We start from the raw sequence: 20,418 nt of genomic DNA, 5'->3' as shown, positions 1-20,418 counted from the left end.
TCAGGAATCTATACGTTGTCAGTTATTTCTTCTCTCTGTAACTTCAATCTTGCCTTTTTTCTTTTTCTTTCTCCTACCCCTTCCTCTTTGCTGAATAGGTATGTGACATATATAACCAGACCCTGGCCAAAAAATAGAATGTTACCAGTACCTTAGGAACTCTTAGTGGCTTCTCCATGCCTGAGTGATCACTGTAAAATGAAAATACGATCATGCATAAAACCTTCAGGAGCTTCCCATTGCTGTTAGGATAAAGACTAAAAACTATACTCTGATATTTAAGACTCTGGTTGATGGTAGCCCCTATATTACTATTCATCCTTCTGTTTGTCACTCTTACTTTCTGTATGCCATCACTACTGGGCACTTCTCATTTCTTGAATGTGCTATTCTGTTTGCTGGAAAACTCAGTGTGCACACAACCCCTTCCATACCCATCCTTCAGATTTGAGCTCTTCAAGGAAGGTTTTTTGGACATAGCTGGTTTGGTGAGGTCAAAATTAAATGTTATATGCTCTCATGTCCTTCTTAATTTGTATGAGTAAAGGTATAAACCTTGTTTTATTGCGGTTCATTTTTTAGTGCTCTTTGAGATACTATGTGGGGGAGGGTTTTTTTTTTTTTTTCAGATTAAAGGTATGTGGCAACTCTTGCATTAAGCAAGTTCATTGGTGCCATTTTTCCAACAGCATTTGCTCCCTTGGTGTCCGGTTTTTAAAAATTTTTATGTATTTTTAGAAAGGTGAAGGGAGGGAGAAAGAGAGGAAGAGAAACGTCAGTGTGTAGTTGCCTCTCACACATCCCCTACTGGGGGCCAGGCCCCCAACCCGAGCATGTGCCATGACCAGGAATTGAACCAGAGACCCTTTGGTTCACAGACAGGCCAGTGCTCAGTCCACTGAACCGCACCAGCCAGGGCATATTTCATACTTTTTCACCATAATTATATTGTTATGACCTGTTATCAGTGATTTACAATGTTACTATTACTTTGGACAAATCACACCAATGTAAGACCACAAATAATGGATAAACATGTATTCTGACGACTACAACAATTAGCCATTCCCAGTCTTTCTTCCTCTCCTTAAGCTTTCCCCGTCTTTCTTCCTCTCCCTAGGCTTCTCTGTATGCCCTGACACACAATAGTATTGAAATTAGGCCAATTGATAATCCTATAATGGCCTCTAAGTGTTCAAGTGAAAGAAAGAATTTCATATTTCTCACTTTAAATCAAAAGCTGGAAATGGTTAATGAGAATGGCATGTTGAAAGCCGAGAGAATTTGAAAGTTACACCTTTTGCACAAAACAGCCAAGTTGTGAATGCAAAGGGAAAGTTCTTGAAGGAAATTAAAAGTGCTATTCCAGTGAACACATGAATCACAAGAAAGCAAAATAGCCTTATTGCTGATACGGACAAAGTTTTAGCGGTGTAGATAGAAGCCAGCCACAACATTCTGTTCAGCCAAAGCCTAATTCAGACAAAACCCTTCCATTCTGCGAAGTCTGAGAGAGGTGAGGAAGCTGCAGAAGATTTTAAAGCTACCAGAAATTGGTTTATGAGGTTGCAGGGAAAAAGCCATCTTCCATAACAGAAAAGTTCAAGGTGAAACAAGTGCTGATGTAGAAGCTTCAGGAAGTTATCTTTGAAGAGGTAGCTAAAATAACTAATGAAGGTGGTTACAGTCAACAACAGATTTTCAACACAATAAACTCATGTTGGGAGATGTCATCTGGGACTTTTATAGCTAGAGAGGTAAAGTCAGTGTCTGGCTTTAAAGTGTCAAAGTACAGGCTGACCTCTGTTAAGGGCTAATGCAGCCAGTGACTAAGTTGAAGCCAGTACATATTTACCATTCTGACAACCCTATGGCCTTTAAGAATTATGCAAAATCTACTCTGCCTTTGCTCTATAAACAAAGCCTGGATGGCCACACATTGCTTACTGTTTACTGAATACTTTAAACAGGGTGTTGAGACCGGTTTAGGATTAAAAAAAAAAATTCAAAATATAACTGCTCATTGAAAATGCACCTGATCACTCAAGAAATGGAGATGTACAGTGAGATAAATGTTTCCATGCCTGCTAACAATTATTCTACAGTCCCTGGATCATTGAGTAATTATGACTTTAAAGTCTTACTATTTAAGAAATAACATTTTTTAAGACTATCACTGCCATAGATAGGGATTTTCCTGATGGATATAGACAAATTTGAAAACCTGAAAAGTATTCACCATTCTAGAAGCTATTAAGAACATGCATGATTCATGGGCAAGATGTCAAAAGATCAACATTTACAGGAGTTTGGAAGAAGTTGATGCCAACCCTCATGGATGACTTTGAGAGGGTTCAAGACTTCCGTGGAGGAAGTAATTGCACATTTGGTAGAAGTGATAAGGGAACTAGAAGATGCCTGAAGATGTGACTGAATTGTTGCATTCTCATGCTAAAATTTTAATGGGTGAGGAATGGCTTATGGGTAAGCAAAGGGAGTGGTTTTTTGAAATGAAAGCTACTCCTGTTCAAGATGCTATGAAGCTTGTTGAAAATGGCAAGAAAGGATTTAGAATATTGCATCAGCTTAGTTGATACAGCAGGATTTGAGATGATTGACTTAAATTCTGAAAGTTTTATCAAATAGCATCTCATGCTACATAGAAATCTGCCACCCCAGCCTTCAGCAACTACCACTCTGGTCAGAAGCCATCACCTTTGAGGCAACACCCTCCACCAGCATAAAGATTGTGACTCACTGACAGCTAAGATAATTGTTTGTGTTTTTAAAAAATTAAATATTTTTTAAGTTAGGGTATGTACATTTTTTTTGATATACTATTGCACATTTAATAGACTACAGTATAATGTAAACTTTCATACTAGGAAATCAAAAATTCAACTGACTCAACTTTATTGTAATATTTGCTTTATTGTAGCCATCCTCATGGCCTTTCTACTTTATGACACTGGAACTGGACTCACAGTATCTCTGAGAGATGTCTGTATATATTTTCTATTATTTTAAAACTTGAGTCAGATACTGTTTTGCTCACTATGACATAATGATCAACTAGCACAATAGCTGGGAGAGAGTGATATTCAATATTCACACAATAAATGAATATGAGTAGTTGTCACTTGTAATGGGCTGAACTGTTCTCTCAAAATTTATGTGTTCAAATCCTAAGCCCACGTACCTAAACTGGCTGTTTTTGGATATAGGGCCTTTTTAATCACTTTAGAAAAGAAGTGATTGTGATTAAATGAAGTCATATGGTTGGACCCTAATCCACTATGACTGGTGTCCTTATAACGAGGACATACAGACAAAGAGAAGAACTTGTAAAGACACTAGAGAAAGACAGTCATCTACAAACCAAAGAGAGAGGCCTTAAAAGAAACCAACCCTGCTGACACCATGATCTTAGACTTCTAACAGCCAAAATTGTGAGAAAATTTCTGTTTAAGCCACCCAATCTGTGGTACTTTGTAGCTTCAGCAAACTAACAGACTTTGTTACTTAGGATTCTTCTTTAAAAAACACTGTAAAATGTAGAAATGGCTTTGGAACTGTGTATAATAGAGGTTGGAAGTGTTTTTGAAATGTTAGAAAAACCAAGGTTGCCTTGAGAGGTTGTGGTAGAAATATAAATGTTGAAGGAGATTCTAGTAAGGGCTGTGAAAGAGCTGTTGAGAAGGCTTCTGTCATCTTAGAAATACACACATATGATCGTGAGCAGAATGTTGGTAGGAATATGAATGCTAAAGGTTCTGGTGAAATACCAAACAGAAATGAGGAAGAAGTTATGGAAACTGAAGGAAAGCATATTTTGTTACAAAGTGGCAGAGAATTTGTCTAAATTGTGTTCCAGTGTTTTATGGAAAGTAGAACTTGTAAGTGATGGACTTGCAGAGGTAGCTGAGATTTTTAAGCACGAAGAGTTAAAGGTATGGCCTGGTATCTCCTTGCTGCTCATAGTAAGATGCAATTGAAGGGAGAGAACTTGAAGATGAGAATTTCTCAGCAAAAAAGGAAACAAGACTTGAAGATTTGGAAAATTACCTACGTATACATATTGTGAAAAATTAGAAAGTCTGTTCTAGAGACATCAAGTTTGTTTTTAGACACCATTTTCTGAAAAAGAGATTACAGGTATGTGACTTACGTGTCCATTAAGCTATCTCAGCAGGAATAGAGAAGGGGTTGTGCCTGCAGTAACACTGCCAGCATGGACTGAGGGGAGAGATGGGACAAAATGGAGTCTGTCAGATGTTGGGGATTCTACAAGATGAGTCGGTAAAGCTATCTGGTTGTAAATGTGTTTCTCCAAGAAAAGAAAAATGATGCTAAAGATGTCGTAGAGGTTGGTAGGGCTGCTACTGCACCCATGAGATGAGAAGTATGACAAGCTGGGTACAGAGGGGCTGGGACTACCACACTGATGGGCATGGAAGTCAGGACCTCCATCCCAGTAAGCCTGGAGGACAGAACATGAAGCCAAAGAGGATTCTTCTTGAGCCTTACGATCTAATGGAATTTACCTTGTTATGTTTTGGACTTGCTTGGGGTTCCTCAGTCCTTTCTCATTTCTTCCTTTTGGGATGGGATTGTCTATCCTATGACTGTCTCAGCATTGTTTTTGGAAGCAGGTAATTTGTCCAGATTCACAGGTTCACTGCTGGAGAGAAATTTTGCCTCATTATGAATCATCTCTAGTCCACTCTACATGATTTAAGTGACATTTCAGTGAGATTTTGGACTTAGAAGTAATGCTGGAATGAACTAAGTTTGGAACCTGTTGGAGTTGGGTGAATATATTTTGTGTATGAGAAGGACATGAACTGTGTGGGAGTCAGAGGGCAGAGTTTTATGGGATGAATAATGTCCCCTCAAAATTCATATGTTGAGGTTCTAACCCCCAGTACCTCAGACTGCAACTGTATTTGGAGATAGTACCATTAAAGAGGTATTAAGATAAAATAAGGTCACATGGATGGGCTTTCGTAAGACTGGTGTCATTAGAAGAAGAGATCAGGATATAGACAGGCAAAAAGGAAAGACCATATGAAGTACACCAGAGAAAGAGGACCATCTTCCAGCCAAGAAGAGAGGCCTTAGTAGAAACCAACCCTGCTGATACCGTGATCTGTCTTCTAACCTCCACAATTGTGAGAAAATGAATTTCTGTTCGTTAAGTCCGGTACTTTGTCACAGCCCTAGGAGACTAATCTGATTATCATTAACTAGTTGAGGCTCTTGTGAGATAGAGCCTTATCTCTTCCACAGTTTCTTCTCATGTCAATGAGGGTATTTGGGTCAGTGGTTCTTAATTTTTAATTAAAAGTTTCTGAAATGGAACATGTTTTATTAAGAAGTATATAGTATGTTGCATGAGACTAGAAATGGCCACAGCACAACACAGTTCTGTAGTTTCAGAATGTTTAGTCACCTCAGGGATTGTGAAGGGCAGAATCCTTAAATTTTAGGAGAACATAGAACTTGAAGATAAATTGCAGTTCTGACTGCAACTCAGGTAAGTCGCTTAATTTTCTAAAACTTCATTGTAAGTAAGTGAGGATAATACTTTCTCAATCTATAAAACAGGGTTATTGGATGGATTAAGTGAGATGAGTATATTGGAGTTTCATCTGAAATAGCTTTTGTGTTAGCCTTGAAATTCTGTGATTTTGTTTGCCTTTTGATGATTTCACCTCTTTACTGTGGATGTACACTAGGGATGGGCAGGAAACAAAACAAACCAGTTGATTTTTTATGCTAGTTACAACTGCTGTGAGAGATCTAGAAGGATAAAGTGATTTTTTTGGTTATTTGTCAAAGATACATTCCTCAGCATAGGCAACAAGAGTTAAGCTGTGGAATAGGGCAAAATAATTGGTGATGATGAATGTGCCCTTTTATCATGAATAACATGGCACCATTTCTTCACTTACGTTGTATGGACTGTTAGGATCCAATCAATTTGATATTCTCACCATTACTGACAGATTTGGTATTCGTTTCACAGAGCAGTGTATTGGCCAGACCACATGAACCCATTTCTTTAAAAGAAGAAAAAATTGTTTTTTAATGTTAAGCATAATGAAAATAGTGAGCGTCCTTTCTCCCTTCTTGGTTTTCATGGAGACATTTTTTCCCCTTGTTTTTCAGTTATGGTATTGTGTGTAATGTTTATGCGACAGTGTGCTATCAGCTTCCCTGTGGTTTTGTGAAACTCTTACTAGCTAAGTGCAGCGTGGGCTCCTATGAAATGAGTAATTTAAAAAGGGAACATCAATTTGAATGGATATTGGCTTTCTATTTTTTTTTAATACAGTTAAGGAAATGACAGCGTTTGTCATAAGATTGAGTAGACAAGAACAAAGTATATGTTAGAGGGTAGGAAGGGCAGTTTATAATTTTTTAAATTTTACAACTATAGTGGATATACAATTTTATATTAGTTTCAGATGTACAACCCAGTGAGTAAACATTTATGTAACTTACAAAGTGATCACCCAGTAAATCTAGTACTCATCTGACACCATATAAAAGGTAAGGGTTATTGTCTATATTCCCTAAGCTGTACTTTACATCCCTACAACTATTCTGTAACAACTAATTTGTACTTCTTAACTGCGTCACGTTTTTCACCCATCCACCAGCCCTCTCTCATCTGTAATCATCAAAATGTTCTTGGAATCTATGAGTCTGTTTCTTTTCTGCTTGTTTGTTAACTTTGTTTTTTAATTTCCATATATAAGTGTAATCATATGGCACTTGTCTTTCTCTGTCTGACTTATTTCACTCAGCACAGTACTCTAGGTCTATCCATATTGCTGCAAATGGCAAGATTTCATTCTTTTTTATGACTGACCCATATTCCATTGTAAATATACACCACTTCTTCAGTCATCTATTGATGGGAACTTAGGTGGCTTCTATATCTTGGCTATTGTAAATAATGCTGTAATGAAAATATGAATGATACATCCTTTCAATTAAGTGTTTTGGAATTCTTTGCCTAAACACCCAGAAGTGAAATTGCTAGGTCTTTCTTAGCCTCTTTTTTATAATAGCCTTTGTTTTAAAGTCCATTTTGTGTAGCATAAATACTGCTACTTCAGCTTCCATTTTTTCATTCCATTTTCATTAAATATCTTTTTCCATTCCTTTACTTTCAGTTTGTGTCTTTCGATCTGAAATGAGTCTCTTGTAGACAGCATATGTAAGGGTTTTGTTTTATTTTCCATTTAGCCACAATATGTCTTTTTATTGGAGCATTTAATTCATTTGCACTTAAAGTAATTGTTGATAGATATGTATTTATTGCCATTTTATTCATATTTTTATCTTTTTTTTTCTTCTTAAAGAAGATCCTTTAACATATCTTGTAAAAGTGGTTTGATGGTGATGAACTTCTTTAGCTTTTCTTGTCTGAGAAGCTCTTTATCTGTCCTTCAATTCTAAGTGATAGCTTTGTTGGGTAGAGTAATCTTGGTTGTTGGTCCTTGCTTTTTATCACTTTGAATATTTCATGCCAGTCCCTTCTGGCCTGAAAATTTCTGTTGAGAAATCAGCTGGCAGTCTTCTGGGAACTCCTTTGTAGGTTACTAACTGTCTTTTGCTGATTTTAAGATTCTCTCATTGTTTTTAGCCTTTGGCATTTTTAACTGTGATGTATCTTTGTGTGGACCTCTTTAGGTTCCTCTTGTTCAGGACTCTCCATACTTCCCGGACATGTATGTCTATTTCCTTCACCAGGTTAGGGGAGTTTCCATCATTTTTAATTTTTATTATATTATTTTTTTATCCTCATCTGAGGGCATGCTAATTGATTTTAGAGAGAGGAGATGGGAGGAAGAGAGAGGGAGAGAAACACCAATGCAAGAGAGAGACATTGATCAGTTGCCTCTCATACATGACTCTACCACAGACTGAACCCACAATCTAGGCATGTGCCCTAACCAGGAATCAAACCCTCAGTCTTTTGGTGTACAGGGTAATGCTCCAACCACCCAAGCCACACTGGCCAGGGCCCATAATTTTTTCACATAGAATTCCTTGGTCTCTATTTTCCTTCCAGGACCTCAATGATGCAAATATTGATATGCTTGAAGTTGTTCCAGAGGCTCCTTATACTATCCTCATACTTTTGTTTTTTGTTTTGTTTTGTTTTGTTTTGGGTTTTGTTTTTTTTTTTTGTTTGTTTTTTTGTTTTTTTATTTTTTTTGCTGTTCTGATTGAATGTTTTCTGCTTCCTTGTATTCCAAATTGCAGATTTGATCCTCTGCTTCATCTACTTTTCTATTGATTCCCTGTAATGTTTCTTCATTTTAAGTATTCTTCATTTCTGACAGTTCTTTCTTATATTTTCTATTTTCATTTATGTATTTCCTATCTCTCTCTTTTTAAAAGAGTTTACTTATTTTTAGAGAGAGGGGAAAGGAGGGAGAGATGGAGAGAAACATCAGTGTGTGGTTGCCCCTCACTTACCCCCCAATGGAGGTCTGGCCTGCAACACAGGCATGTCCCCTAACTGGGAATTGAACTGGTGATCTCCCAGTTTGCAGACCAGCACTCATTCCACTGAGCCACACCAACCAGGGCTATATTTCCTATTTCTTTGTTGAAGTTCTCACTAAGTTCATCTACTCTACACCTAAGTTCATTGTTTTGAAATCTCCATCTGGTGGGTTGCTTATATCCATTTTGTTCTTTTTTGGAGTTCTGTTCTTCCATTTGGAACATATTTTTCTCCTCATTTTGACTGACCCCCTCTGTTTGTTTCTATGTATTAGAGACAGCTGTTATGTCTCTCTGTCTTAGTAGGATGGCCTTATGTACTAGGTGTCCTGTAGGGCCCAGTGTAACAGTCTTCTGGGTCGCTGGAGTTGGGTGCTCAGGAGCACTTTTGTGTGGGTTATGTGTACGCTCCTGTTGTAGTTTAGCCTCAACTGCTGTTGCCACATCAATGGTATGGATTTACCCCCAGACCAGTCAGCTATGAGGACTAGCTGTGATTGCAGTGAAGGATATGCCATGTAGGGGGGGCAACCCCATGGAGTCTCTCTTTGAGTGTTGCTTGTGGAAGTGGTTGGGTGGTGTTTCAGCATGGCCTGAAGCTGCCCACTGGTTGTGCTGGTTCCAGAGCGTCTCAGGAAGTATAGGCAGGCCAAAGTCAGTCACCACTAGTGCTCTGCCCAGGGCCACCAAACATGTGCTAAAAATTGATCTGCAGACAGTTGCCACTTAAGCATGGCTTGGAGGTATTCAGGCCAAGTTGTGAACCAAGGACAGCTAGTGCCAGGTCTGGGACCTCTTAGCAAGATGTACAAGAAGATATGCCAAGGCCATATGCTGCTTATTTGGGGTTTGTGAAACTTTGAGACATTTTATTAATGTCCACAGTATGAGCCAAGATAGGCCGTTTATATGGGAAAGGCACTGGAAACAGCTTGGGCCATTTGGGCAGAACATGGTCTCGGAATCACCAGGGTGGGGCAAACAGTGTGAACCAGGTTGATGGAGAATCAGATATGGCACCTGCCTGCCAGCTCTGTGGAGGGAGGGCTTAGAAAAGGAAAAATGGCCTCTGCCAGCACTTTTGGAAGGAAGGTGCCCCTCCAGCCCTTGCTGGACAATTCAGTTCCTCCCTATATGTCCTTGGCACCTTTCAAATTGCTGCCTCCATGCTGAAGTTCAGAGCAAGTGAGTCTGAGTAAGTCCAGGCACAGGCCTGTTAAGAGTAATGCCTGGGATACTCGAAGCCCTCCATCTCACCACACTCAGCCACAATCGCCACTGGTTTTCACAGCCAGAAGTAATGGGGACTTCTCTCTCTTCCCAGCACTGGAAGCCTGGACTGAGGGTCCTGATGTGGGGCTGGGACCCCTCACTCCTCAAGGAGGACCTCCACAGCTGACTTATCCCTCCTGATTTTTGACTGCCACATGTGGGTGTGGAGCCAACCCATTCTGAGTCTCCACCTTTTCCACCAGTCTTAATGCGGCGGCTTCTATATATCCTTGGTTATAGGACTTCTGTTTAGCTAGACTTCAGGTAGTTCTCAGGGATAGTTGCTTGGTAGTTCAGTTGTAATTTTGATGTGGTTGTGGGAAGATGTGACCACATTTACTTACTTAGCCATCCTGACTGGAAACTAATGTTTTAAGATGTAATTACTAGTACCTCACTTCATTCTTTAAATGATAATATACTAAATTTTAATAAGGTACAACTTTTCTTGACTCACTTCTTATATTATTTTCTACTCTTACACTGAAGTAGAGGAAATTATATTTAGAAACAATTCACTTATCAGAAAATGAGGTTAATTGTAGGCAGAGTAGATATGTTCAATGGAGAAAGAAAATCAGAAGAAAAAGCAAGTCAGTTTTTAATTAGTTAAATAACTTAACCCTTCAGACTTTCTAAACAAGATGTTGACAAATTGCTGTGCTGTGGAACAGTTGTGAAATGTTCAGGAAATGTGTGTTTGGTAATATGAATTCTCTCCTTATAGGATCTGGGTTAGGCCTGCTGAAGGCACAGAGCCCATAGTAAGTCTCCAGGAGTGAAGTTCAGGTGAATATCTTGCCCAAGGTTGTAAAAAGAGCCACAGTGGATCATAACTGAAAGTCTGAGAAAACATTAAAGATTTTGCTAAGGAAACATATGTTCAGTCAACAGATATGAAACAAAGGCATGGTGACCTAGGATACAAAAGAGTCAAGCACTGGCTCAGTTGGTTGGAGTGTTGTCCCATAAACTGAAAGGTCATGGGTCCGATTCCCGATCAGGACATGCCTAGGATGCAATTCAGTCTCCGATTGGAGCATATACAGGAGGCAGCCAGTCGATGTTTCTCATATCAATCTTTCTCTCCCTCTCTCTCCTTCTCTTCCCCTCTCTCTAAAATCGAAAATCAATAAGCATGGAGGACTTATGGTCAAGATAGAGGCAGAGGTAAACACAGCTTGCCTCCTCGCACAACCACATTAAAATTACAACTAAGCTATAGAACAGCCATCACTCAGAACTGGCAAAAATTGCGTTGAATGGAAGTCTGACAACCTCAGAATTAAAGAACCCACATCTATCCAACATCCACCCATGTTGGTAGTAGGGGTGGAACTGCAGACATGCAGAACAAGCTGGTTCCAAACCCACGTGTAGTAGATAAAAATTCAGGAGGGATATTTTTGGAGCAAGGGGTCCGAGCCCCACACCAGGCCCCCCATCCCAGGGTTCCAGTGCCAGGAAAATAAGTCCCCATAACTCTGGCTGTAAAGACCAGTGGGGATTGAGTCAGTGAAAGAAACTTCTGGATTCCCAAGCAGTTCTCTTAAAGAACCCACACACAGATTTATTCAGACTCACTCCATCTGAGCTCCAGCACCAAGATAGTAGCTTGAAAGGCACCAGTGGCATAAGGGGAATAACTGAAGTGTCTGGCATCATGGTGAAAGCTAGGGGACATCTTTTTCCCAGGCAGAACAGCATACAGAGGCCATTGTTCCTTTTCTGAGCCCACCCCCCCATAGAGCCAAAGAGCTAGCAGGCAGGAGCTATATCTGAGACTCCATCAACCTGGCTGTGTGTGATTCCTAGAGGCTCCACCCCACTCAACTTACAGACCACCCAATCTGTTAACAGTGGCTTTTGCATATGAATAACTTGTCTTGGCTCATGCTTCAGATCTTACTAATTCTCTCAGGAAACAGCTGGCTTCGGCAAGCTCCCCAACCCATGAACCTCTTGTTAAGTGGCCACAGACCTGGCACTAGTAGCAGCCAACCTAGTTTCACAGCCTATCTTTACCTGGGAACCTCCAAGCCCAGCACAAGAAGCAGCCATTTTCAATTTTTACTCCTTCTTATGCTTCTGCCTCTTTTGTCGAATATTAATTGACCATAGAGACATGGGTTTACTTCTGGGCTCTCTATTCTGCTCCATTGATCTATGTGTCTGTTCTTATGCCAGTACTAGACTGTTTTGATTACAGTGACCTTGTAATACAGTGTGAGGTCAGGTATTGTGATCCCTCCTACTTCATTCTTCTGAAAATTGCTGTGGCTATTCAGGGTCATTTATGGCTCCCTATAAATTTTTGAAATGTTGTTCTATATCTGGAAGTATGTCAGTGGTTTTTAATAAGGATTGCATTGAATCTATAAATTGCTCGGGGTAGTATGGACATTTTGATGATGTTAATTCTTCCAATCCATGAACATGGTATATGCTTCCATTTATTTGTGTCCTCCTTAATTTCTTTCTTCAGTTAGGTGTAGTTTTCTAAGGACAGGTCTTTTACCTCCTTGGTTAAATTTATCCTAGGTACTTTATTTTTCTTGTTGCTATAGCAAATGGGATTTTTTTTCCCCTGACTTTTCCTTGTTGGTGTACAAAAATGCCTTCAATTTCTGAATATTGACTTTGTTTTCTGCGACGTGCCAAATTCAATAATTAGTTCGAGAAGTTTTTTGGTGGAATCTATGAGGTTTTCTATGTACAAAACCTCATGTGATCTGCAAGCAATGACAGTCTTATTTCCTCCTTTCCAATTTGGATGCCTTTTATTTCTCTTGTCTGATCGCTGTGGCTAGGACTTCCAATATTATGTTGAATATAAGTGGTGAAATCTGACATCCTTGCCTTGTTCCTGATCTCAGTGGAAAAGTTTTAGTTTTTGGCTGTTAAGTATGTTGTTAGCTATATGTTTTTCATATATGGCCTTTATTATGTTGAGGTATGCCCCTTTCCTCCCACTTAGCTGAGCGTTTTGATCATATATGGGTTCTGTACCTGATCAATTGCTTTTTCCACATCTATTGATGTGATCATGTGATTTTTGTCTTTTATTTATGTAATGTATTACATTTATTCACTTGCAACTATTGTACCATCTCTGCATCCCTGGGATAAATCCCACTTGATCATGGTGGATGATCTTTTTAATGTATTGCTCGATATGGTTTGCCAATATTTTTTTGAGGATTTTAGCATCTATATTCATCAGCATTATTGGTCTGTAGTTTTCTTTCTTTATTGTGTCTTTATGTAGTTTTGGGATTAGGATGATGCTGTCCATAAAAACAGTATGGGAGTCTTCCCTCTTGGATTTTTTGGAATAGTCTGAGGAGGACAGGGGTTAGCTCTTCCTTAAATATTTTGTAAAATTCTCCTATGAAACCATCTGGTCTAGGGCTTTTGTGTGCCGGGAGTTTTTTGATTACAGCTTCAATTTTGCCAGCTGTTATTGGTCTGTTCAGACTTTCTTCTTCTTCATTCAGTTTTGAAAGATTGTTTTTTCCTAGAAATTTGTCCATTTCACCCAGGTTTTCAAATATCCTGCCATATAGTTGTTCATAGTAATTTCTTACACTCCTTTGTATTTCTGTGGAATCAGTTGTAATTTCACCTCTTTCATTTCTGATTGTATTCATTTAGATCTTTTCCCATTTTTTTCCTGATGAGTCGGCTTAAAGGCTTGTCGACTTTGTTTATCTTTTCAAAGAACCAGCTCCTGGATTTATTGATCCTTTGAATTATTCTTTTAGTCTCTATGTCATTCAGTTGTGCTCTGATCTTGATTATCTCCTTCCTTCTACTCTTTCTGGGCTTTGTTTGTTTCTCCAGTTCTTGAAGATGTAGGGTTAGGTCGTTTATTTGAAATGTTTCTATCTATTTTTAGGTAGGCCTGTATTGCTATGAACTTCCCTCCCAGGACTGCCTTTGCTGTGTCCTTTAGGTTTTGGACTGTTGTGTATTCATTTTTATTTGTTTTCAGAACTTTTTGATTTGTTCTTTGCTTTCATTATTGACTCATTCATTGTTGAATAGCAGGCTATTCAGTCTCCATGAGTTTGACTGTTTTTGAGTTTTTTTTCTTGAGGTTGGTTTCTAGTTTCAAGACCTTGTGGTCCGAGAAGATGCTTGTTATGATTTCATTTTTCTTCAACTTGTTGAGGCTTGTTTTGTGTCCTGTCATGCGATCTAGCTTTGAAAATGTTCCATGTGTATTTGGGAAAAATGTGTATTTTGCCTCTTTGGGATGAAAGGTTCTATATATATCAGTTAAGTTCATTTGATTAATGTGTCATTCAGTTCCACAATATCCTTGTTGATGTTTTGTTTGGAAGATCTATCCATTGTTGACAGTAGGGTGTTAAAATCCCTTACTATCAGAGTGTTGCTGTCTCTATCTTTCTTGAAGTCCTCCAAGATTTTCCTTCTATATTTGGGTGCTCCTACATTGGGTGCATATAGGTTTACAATGCGTATGTCTTCTTGATGGATTCTTCCTTTGAGTATTATGAAGTGTCCTTCTGTGTCTCTGTATGGCCTTTGTTTGTCTGATAAAAGCATTGCTACCCCAGCTTTTTCCCCTGCCCGCTTGCCTGGATTCTTTTTTTCCAACCCTTCACTTTCAGTCTGTGTAGATCTTTTGTTCTGCGGTGGGTCTCTTATAGGCAGCATACATGTGGGTCATGTTTTCTTATCCATTCGGCTATTCTATGTCTTTTGATTGAAGCATTTGATTGATTTACATTTAAGGTTATTGTTGATAAGTACTTATTCATTTTATCCTTTTGTACCTGTGTTCCTCTCTCTCTCTCTCTCTCTCTCTTTCTCTCTCTCTCTCTCACTTTTTTTCTTCATATTCTTAAAGCGGTTCTTTTAGCATATATTGCAGTGCTGGTTTGATGGAGGTGTACTCCTTTAGCCTTCTTTTGTCTGGGAAACTCCTTATTTTGCCTTCCACTTTAATTGAGAGCCTTTCTGGGTAGACAGTCTTGGTTGAGGGCCTTTGCTTTTCATGACTTGGAATATTTCTTGCCATTCCCTTCTGCCTTGCAGTGTTTCTGTTGAAGAGTCAGCTGTTAGCTGTGTCGGGGCTCCCTTGTATGTTACTACTTGTTTCTCCTTGCTGCCTTTAGGATTCTCTGTTTGTCTTTGATACTTGCCATTTTAATTATGATGCATCTTGGAGTGGACCTCACTGGGTTCCTCTTGACTGGGACCCTCTGTGTTTCCTGGACTTACGTGACTTTTTCTCTCCTCGAATAGTTTCCATCATGACTTTTTCAAACAGGTTCTCTATCCCTTGCTCCTCTTCTTCTTTTCTGGTATGCCCATTACACGGATATTATTACGTTTCAGGTTGTCCTGCATTTCCCTTAACCCCTGTTCATTCTTTTTGAGCCTTTTTTCATTCTCTTGCTCTTTCTGGGAGCTTTTTTCTGCCTTATCCTCCAGCTCACTGATTTGATCCTCTGCTTCATCTAGCCTGCTTTTGATTCCTTCTACTGTGTTCTTCAATTCAGAAATTGTATTCTTTATTTCCTCTTGTCTCTTGTTGATAGTTTCTATGTCCTTTTTCATGCTGATATAGTTTTCAGTAAGTTCCTCATAGTTTCCCTGTAGTTTTTCGTAATTCTCACTGAGTTCTTTAAGTTTCCTTGTAACCATTGTTGTGAACTCAATATCTGATAGTTTATTTGCCTCTATTTCATTTAGTTCTCTTTTTGGGGATTCCTTCTTTCCTTTCTGTGGGGGAAGGGGTGTTTCTTTTTCTTCCCATTATTTGTGAGACTCTTCTTTTTTGCTTCTGCTTTTTAAATGGACCTATCTTGACTTCCTGACTTTGTGGCATGAGCATCTATGGTGGGGGACCTGTGAGATTCAGTGGTGCAGTCTTCTTGATCTCCTGCACCTGATGTTCTTGGGATGGTTTTTATGCTGTTTATGTTGACTCTGGAAGTAATTGGGTTTTGATTGTTGTTTGGCCATTCTTTGGTGGCTCCTACCCTTCAGTGGTTGACTGAGAGTCACTCTATCCACCACATCTTATGTGTTGTTGTGCAGGTGCTGCCAGAACCAAACCACAAAGCCCAGGATACAAGCCCACATCTGCAAAAACAACTCCCCCCTGAATCTCACTGTCAACATCAAATGAACCAGTATTAATAAAGCTGTAAAGAGATTAAGACTATTATAAGAAAGAAGAGAAATAAACTATAGTACCAAATCTAGTGACTTAATATGCACAAACTTGATGGACAAGAAATGAACGTTACAAAGCTATGTAGCAAAGGAAATATATCAAATCATGGAGACCACTGTAGATTTTGTCTTGGTAGCCTCTGGTATTTACCTCTGTTATTTCTCGATCCGCCTTTGGTAATGTCAGATATTGACCCTGTCTGACCTTAGGAAGTCTTTCAGGAATCTACTCTCTGTGGGTGTCTCCTTCAGTTGTTACTCTAGTCACTCTACACTCAGCAGTCAGGCGTAAGCATCACAGTGCAGGGCAGAATCCTTCCTGGGGTCAGGGCTATTGTTTCCCCTCATGTTGCTGTTTCTTGGAGGAGAGTGGTCTGCCTGAGCATGATGGCCGCTGCCATATGAGTATGACTCAGCACCAGGATTCTGCTGGCTACTTTCTCAGTTCTCTCCCCAAAGCCTCCCTCCTGTCTCTCCTAAAGCGTCTCTAGTCCACTCTTTCCCCATCCTTTGCCATGGATCTACTGTCTGTGACTGCCACTCTGCACTCAGCAGTCAGGCTTAAGCACCACAGGGCCATGGCAGAGTCCCTTCTGGGGTCAGGGCTATTGTTTCCCCTCAGACTGCTGCTGCTCAGGGGAGTGGTCTGCCTAAGGAAGATGGCTGCTGCTCTATGGGGGATGACTCAGCAGCAGGATCCCACTGGCTACTTCCTCAGTTTTCTCCCCAAAGCCTCCATCCCCAGTCTTTCCTCACTATTCCACTCTGACCGCACCTTTGCCAGAGCCCAGGGTTAGTGGCTGCAAATAAAAATTTATGCATTGGCCCTTTAAATGGCTCTTTGCATCTCCTGCTCTGTCTCTGGCAGAGACCAACCCTGCCACTTTTTGCACTCGGCTATTATCTGTGTAATTTTTGGGCTCGGGTGCTGTAGGCTGGGGATCCCCATTTATGGTTTAGACCCCACTCTTCTCAGGAGGATCCACTTGGCCACTTAAATATCCCTCTGGTGCTTCTGCCTGTGGGTATGTCTTCTCGAGTCTCCACCACACTCCTTACCAGTCAGATTGTGCTAAAGCTGATTCTTCTGTCTGTCTGAGGATATAAGTCTTCTCTCTTGCTATTGTTCAGTTGTTTCTTCTCCACAATTTAGTTGTAATTTCAGATTGGTTGTGGGAGGAGGTCTGTGTGACTTCCATTCACTCCTCCTCCGTCTTGCATCTCTTGGCAGTTTAAATTTTTATGGAAACTTTCATGTACTCATATTCCATTGGCTGACATCATGTTTACATAACGTTTGTTCATACTACCTAATTATAGTAACAGTTGTTCGAATGTAAACTGACTGGGAATAAACTCCCCTGACTCCTTGAGGATATGCAGCCCTAAGCAAAGGGAGCAGAGGGCGTGGCTACTCAAGAGAGTAGCCATCTAGCCAGGAGCAGTTGTGTGCCATGGTACTAATGTATTGTAAACCTGTACATTAAGAGTGTAATGTTTTAGTTTGCTAATAGTCTACAAATTATTGTTATAAATTTTCTTAATTCTTTTATATTTCAGAGATGGACATTTCAAGAAAACAAGCACAGGCTCAGCAAAACCAAAGAGAAGAGAAACAGAAAAAGAAATAAAGAGCAGAACAGTCATAGTGAAATTATGGAGGAAACCTCATTCAAAACTATAGACTATTTTATGCCATACTATCAGGACCCATCTCAGAATGAAGGGAAAGATGAAGACTTGAAGTGACCAAAAGAGACTGAGGTGTACCTTCACTGGTAATCTGTGAAACAATCTGGGATATTTAGGGAATGGCCTTAAAGATGAAATGTGGGAAAATATAAACCTTTAAGACAGTTTCCCAAATGTTATGTCTGTAGTTGAGTTGGTCAATACACGAAAGAATTACCTCCCTACGGAAGACTTGTTTCTAAGTTTGTCCTTGAGGCCAAATGAGAACTCTCTTACTTGTCCAATAGTGACTCAAAACCTTCCCTGTGTAGCAGGTTATGACTACTCTGGCAAAAAGGTAGTCAATGTTTCAAGCACATTGGAAATGGGCTTACCATGGTATTAGACATCTAAGACCAATTTGCTGAAACCCCAGGCTCATTTATGCAGAAGAGAGAGGCTGTAGATGAAAGTCTTCGAAAGCAACAATTCTGAGCTGTCCGTATGGATCCAGAAATTGAGACAAAGTTTTAGGAAAGGAACAAGGAGGAAATATAACAAAAAACAGTTGGGTTTTTTTCACCCCTCAAATAATATATCTGGTGAAGAATTATAGCTGAGCTCTGATAGATAACCCTACTCTATTAGCTGGCCTAAGGGACCTCATAACTTTATCAGGGAATAGAAATCAAAGAAAGATAGATGGCAAAAGCTGGCTTGTCCTAACAAGAAGGGGCAATTGATTAAATTGGTCTCCACTTCTGAAGGAGCATGAGGACCAGGAAGCAGTCCAGAAACATTAATAGAGGAGAAGCTATTGATAGAAAATGAAGGTTTGTCACTTGTAGCTGAGATCATAAATTCAGTCATAGAAAGAGAAACAAGTCTCTTTGTAAGCTGCTCACTTAAACTGGATATATCCCAGAGAGTGCCTTACAGTAAACAAATAGAAAGAGGAGGCAGAAAAGGGTTTTCAATTTGGCACCAAACTTTAACTTACCGAGACAGAGTCGTATCAATGTAAAAGAAAGGGAGAAATATGACTTGTTAACAGAAATCCATGTACTAAAAATTATTTTGGAAGAAGAAAAAGATAGAATTTCAGAAATAAATAATGAAGAGGAGAATAAGCAAAACCATATGACATTCAATCATTATCTATTCTGATTTTACTCTGATATTACCCAATTGTCCCTTCTAAGTGTTGGTGGACAATTTGACTCTCAGTATCTGCCATTTAAGAGGCTAAAGCACTCTGTACAGTATTTTTATAAAAACCCTGTTCCTTCTTGTGTGCTACAATCTACAACCAGCATTTGGAAGATATCTTGTACAGGGAAGATACCATTTTTGACTTTCCAACTCAGACAAGAGTAGGTAATATGCTAAATAACACAGGGTCTATGTCTCCAGGAATTTTAAATATCTCACCTGATACTTTGTAGTCTGTTAGGATCACTTCTGATATTCACTTTTTAAATGAAAGGTTTGGTGAAAAGCTGAAGCCATGAGAAAAAACTAAACAATTACACTTCTTACAAACTGAGGGAAATCAATATTCAACAAACACTGACCTTGATTTACTTGAGCTACTATTATTATTCAACTAATAAAGCTTTGCGGGTCTCCTGGAGTTCCCATACATGACAAATAAAAAGTCCAGTTGAATATATAATTTTTCAGGTGCTTCTACTTGGTGTTAGTGATTTCATGCAATTAATTAGTCTTGTGATACTTTTTGGAAGTGGGCGACTCATAGCAAATGGTGTTTGATCTTTAGAATCATGTTCCTTGTGACCTCTGTGACCAATAGTCTTAAATGTATTTGAGCATGTAGAATACTTAGACTCTGAATTTAAATAGACGCTGGGCAAACTAGTGATTATGTACCATATATGGAGGAACTTTTTTTTTAACTCTTTACATTCTATATTTCCATTGTTTGGCACATAGCCCTTTCCTTTCTCAGTCATAAGATGGCATATAAATATAAGAACAGTGAAGAAGGGTATAGTAAAGCATAAATGATGAAAAAAAATCACCTGTAATAGTTGCATTTAATTTTATCTTTGTCCTAACCTGAAGACCTTTTTTTTCTTTCATTGCTTTTAGAGAGAGAGGAAAGATGAGAGGGGTGTCTGTTTGTTTGTTTGTTTGTTTGTTTGTTTGTTTTAGAAAGAGAGGAAAGGAGGGAGAAAGGGAGAGAAACATCAATATGAGACAGAAACGCCAGTTGGTTGTATTTTGTTCATGCTCTGACTAGGGACTGAACCCATGACCTGGATATGTGCCCTGACCAGGAATCAAACCATCTACCTTTTGGTTTTCTGGACAATGCTCCAGCCAACTGAGCCACACTGGCCAGGGTGACTTTAATTTTTAAAGACTGTCTGAGAAGGGCATAGAAAAGATTAGAAAGGGGTCTGACTGGTGACTTGAAAGGTTCCTTCAGGTTCTTAACATTGTTCTTGGAAATGAAAAATTCACCTGTGAATTAAAAAAGTGGAAATATAATTTTTTACTATTTTAAGTAGAATTATAAGTAAATTTCCTCCTAAATAATAAGCATATTTAAGATGCTAAGTGTCTTAAAGAAGAAATGGAGCACATATGCCAACGTTTCCTTATCTGTAAGTCAATTGCATGTGTTAGTGATTTCATGCAATTGCACGTGACCCTTTCCTTGGGGACAGAGGTTGTAAGAGGTGAGAGGTCAAAACTGCAAGCCCTACAGTTGCT

The 20,418-nt window shown here is 39.3% G+C and overlaps 1 protein-coding gene across 4 annotated transcripts in view; it reads left to right on the top strand.

The window, feature by feature from the left end:
- Positions 1-20,418, top strand: part of N4BP2L2 (NEDD4 binding protein 2 like 2) — a 67,380-nt gene that overhangs the window by 32,750 nt on the left and 14,212 nt on the right. The window contains exon 7 of one of the 4 annotated variants that reach the window (XR_008529468.1): positions 17,569-17,786. Coding sequence is in view for 2 of the 4 variants with exons in the window: in XM_054577449.1 (XP_054433424.1) it covers positions 17,569-17,692 (124 nt within the window). In the remaining 2 variants the exon portion in view is untranslated. Of the gene's footprint in view, positions 1-17,568; positions 20,196-20,418 lie in introns of those variants that run through there. The other 3 variants (XR_008529469.1, XM_054577449.1, XM_054577452.1) reach the window with 3 other exon arrangements.

Source organism: Pteronotus mesoamericanus, unplaced genomic scaffold, assembly GCF_021234165.1.
Source record: "Pteronotus mesoamericanus isolate MK-2021 breed Mesoamerican mustached bat unplaced genomic scaffold, CSHL_Meso_final contig_433, whole genome shotgun sequence".
Classification (NCBI taxonomy): Eukaryota; Metazoa; Chordata; class Mammalia; order Chiroptera; family Mormoopidae; genus Pteronotus; species Pteronotus mesoamericanus.
The sequence above is the reverse complement of the archived record's forward strand: the minus strand, read 5'-3'. Positions and strand labels throughout refer to the sequence as shown.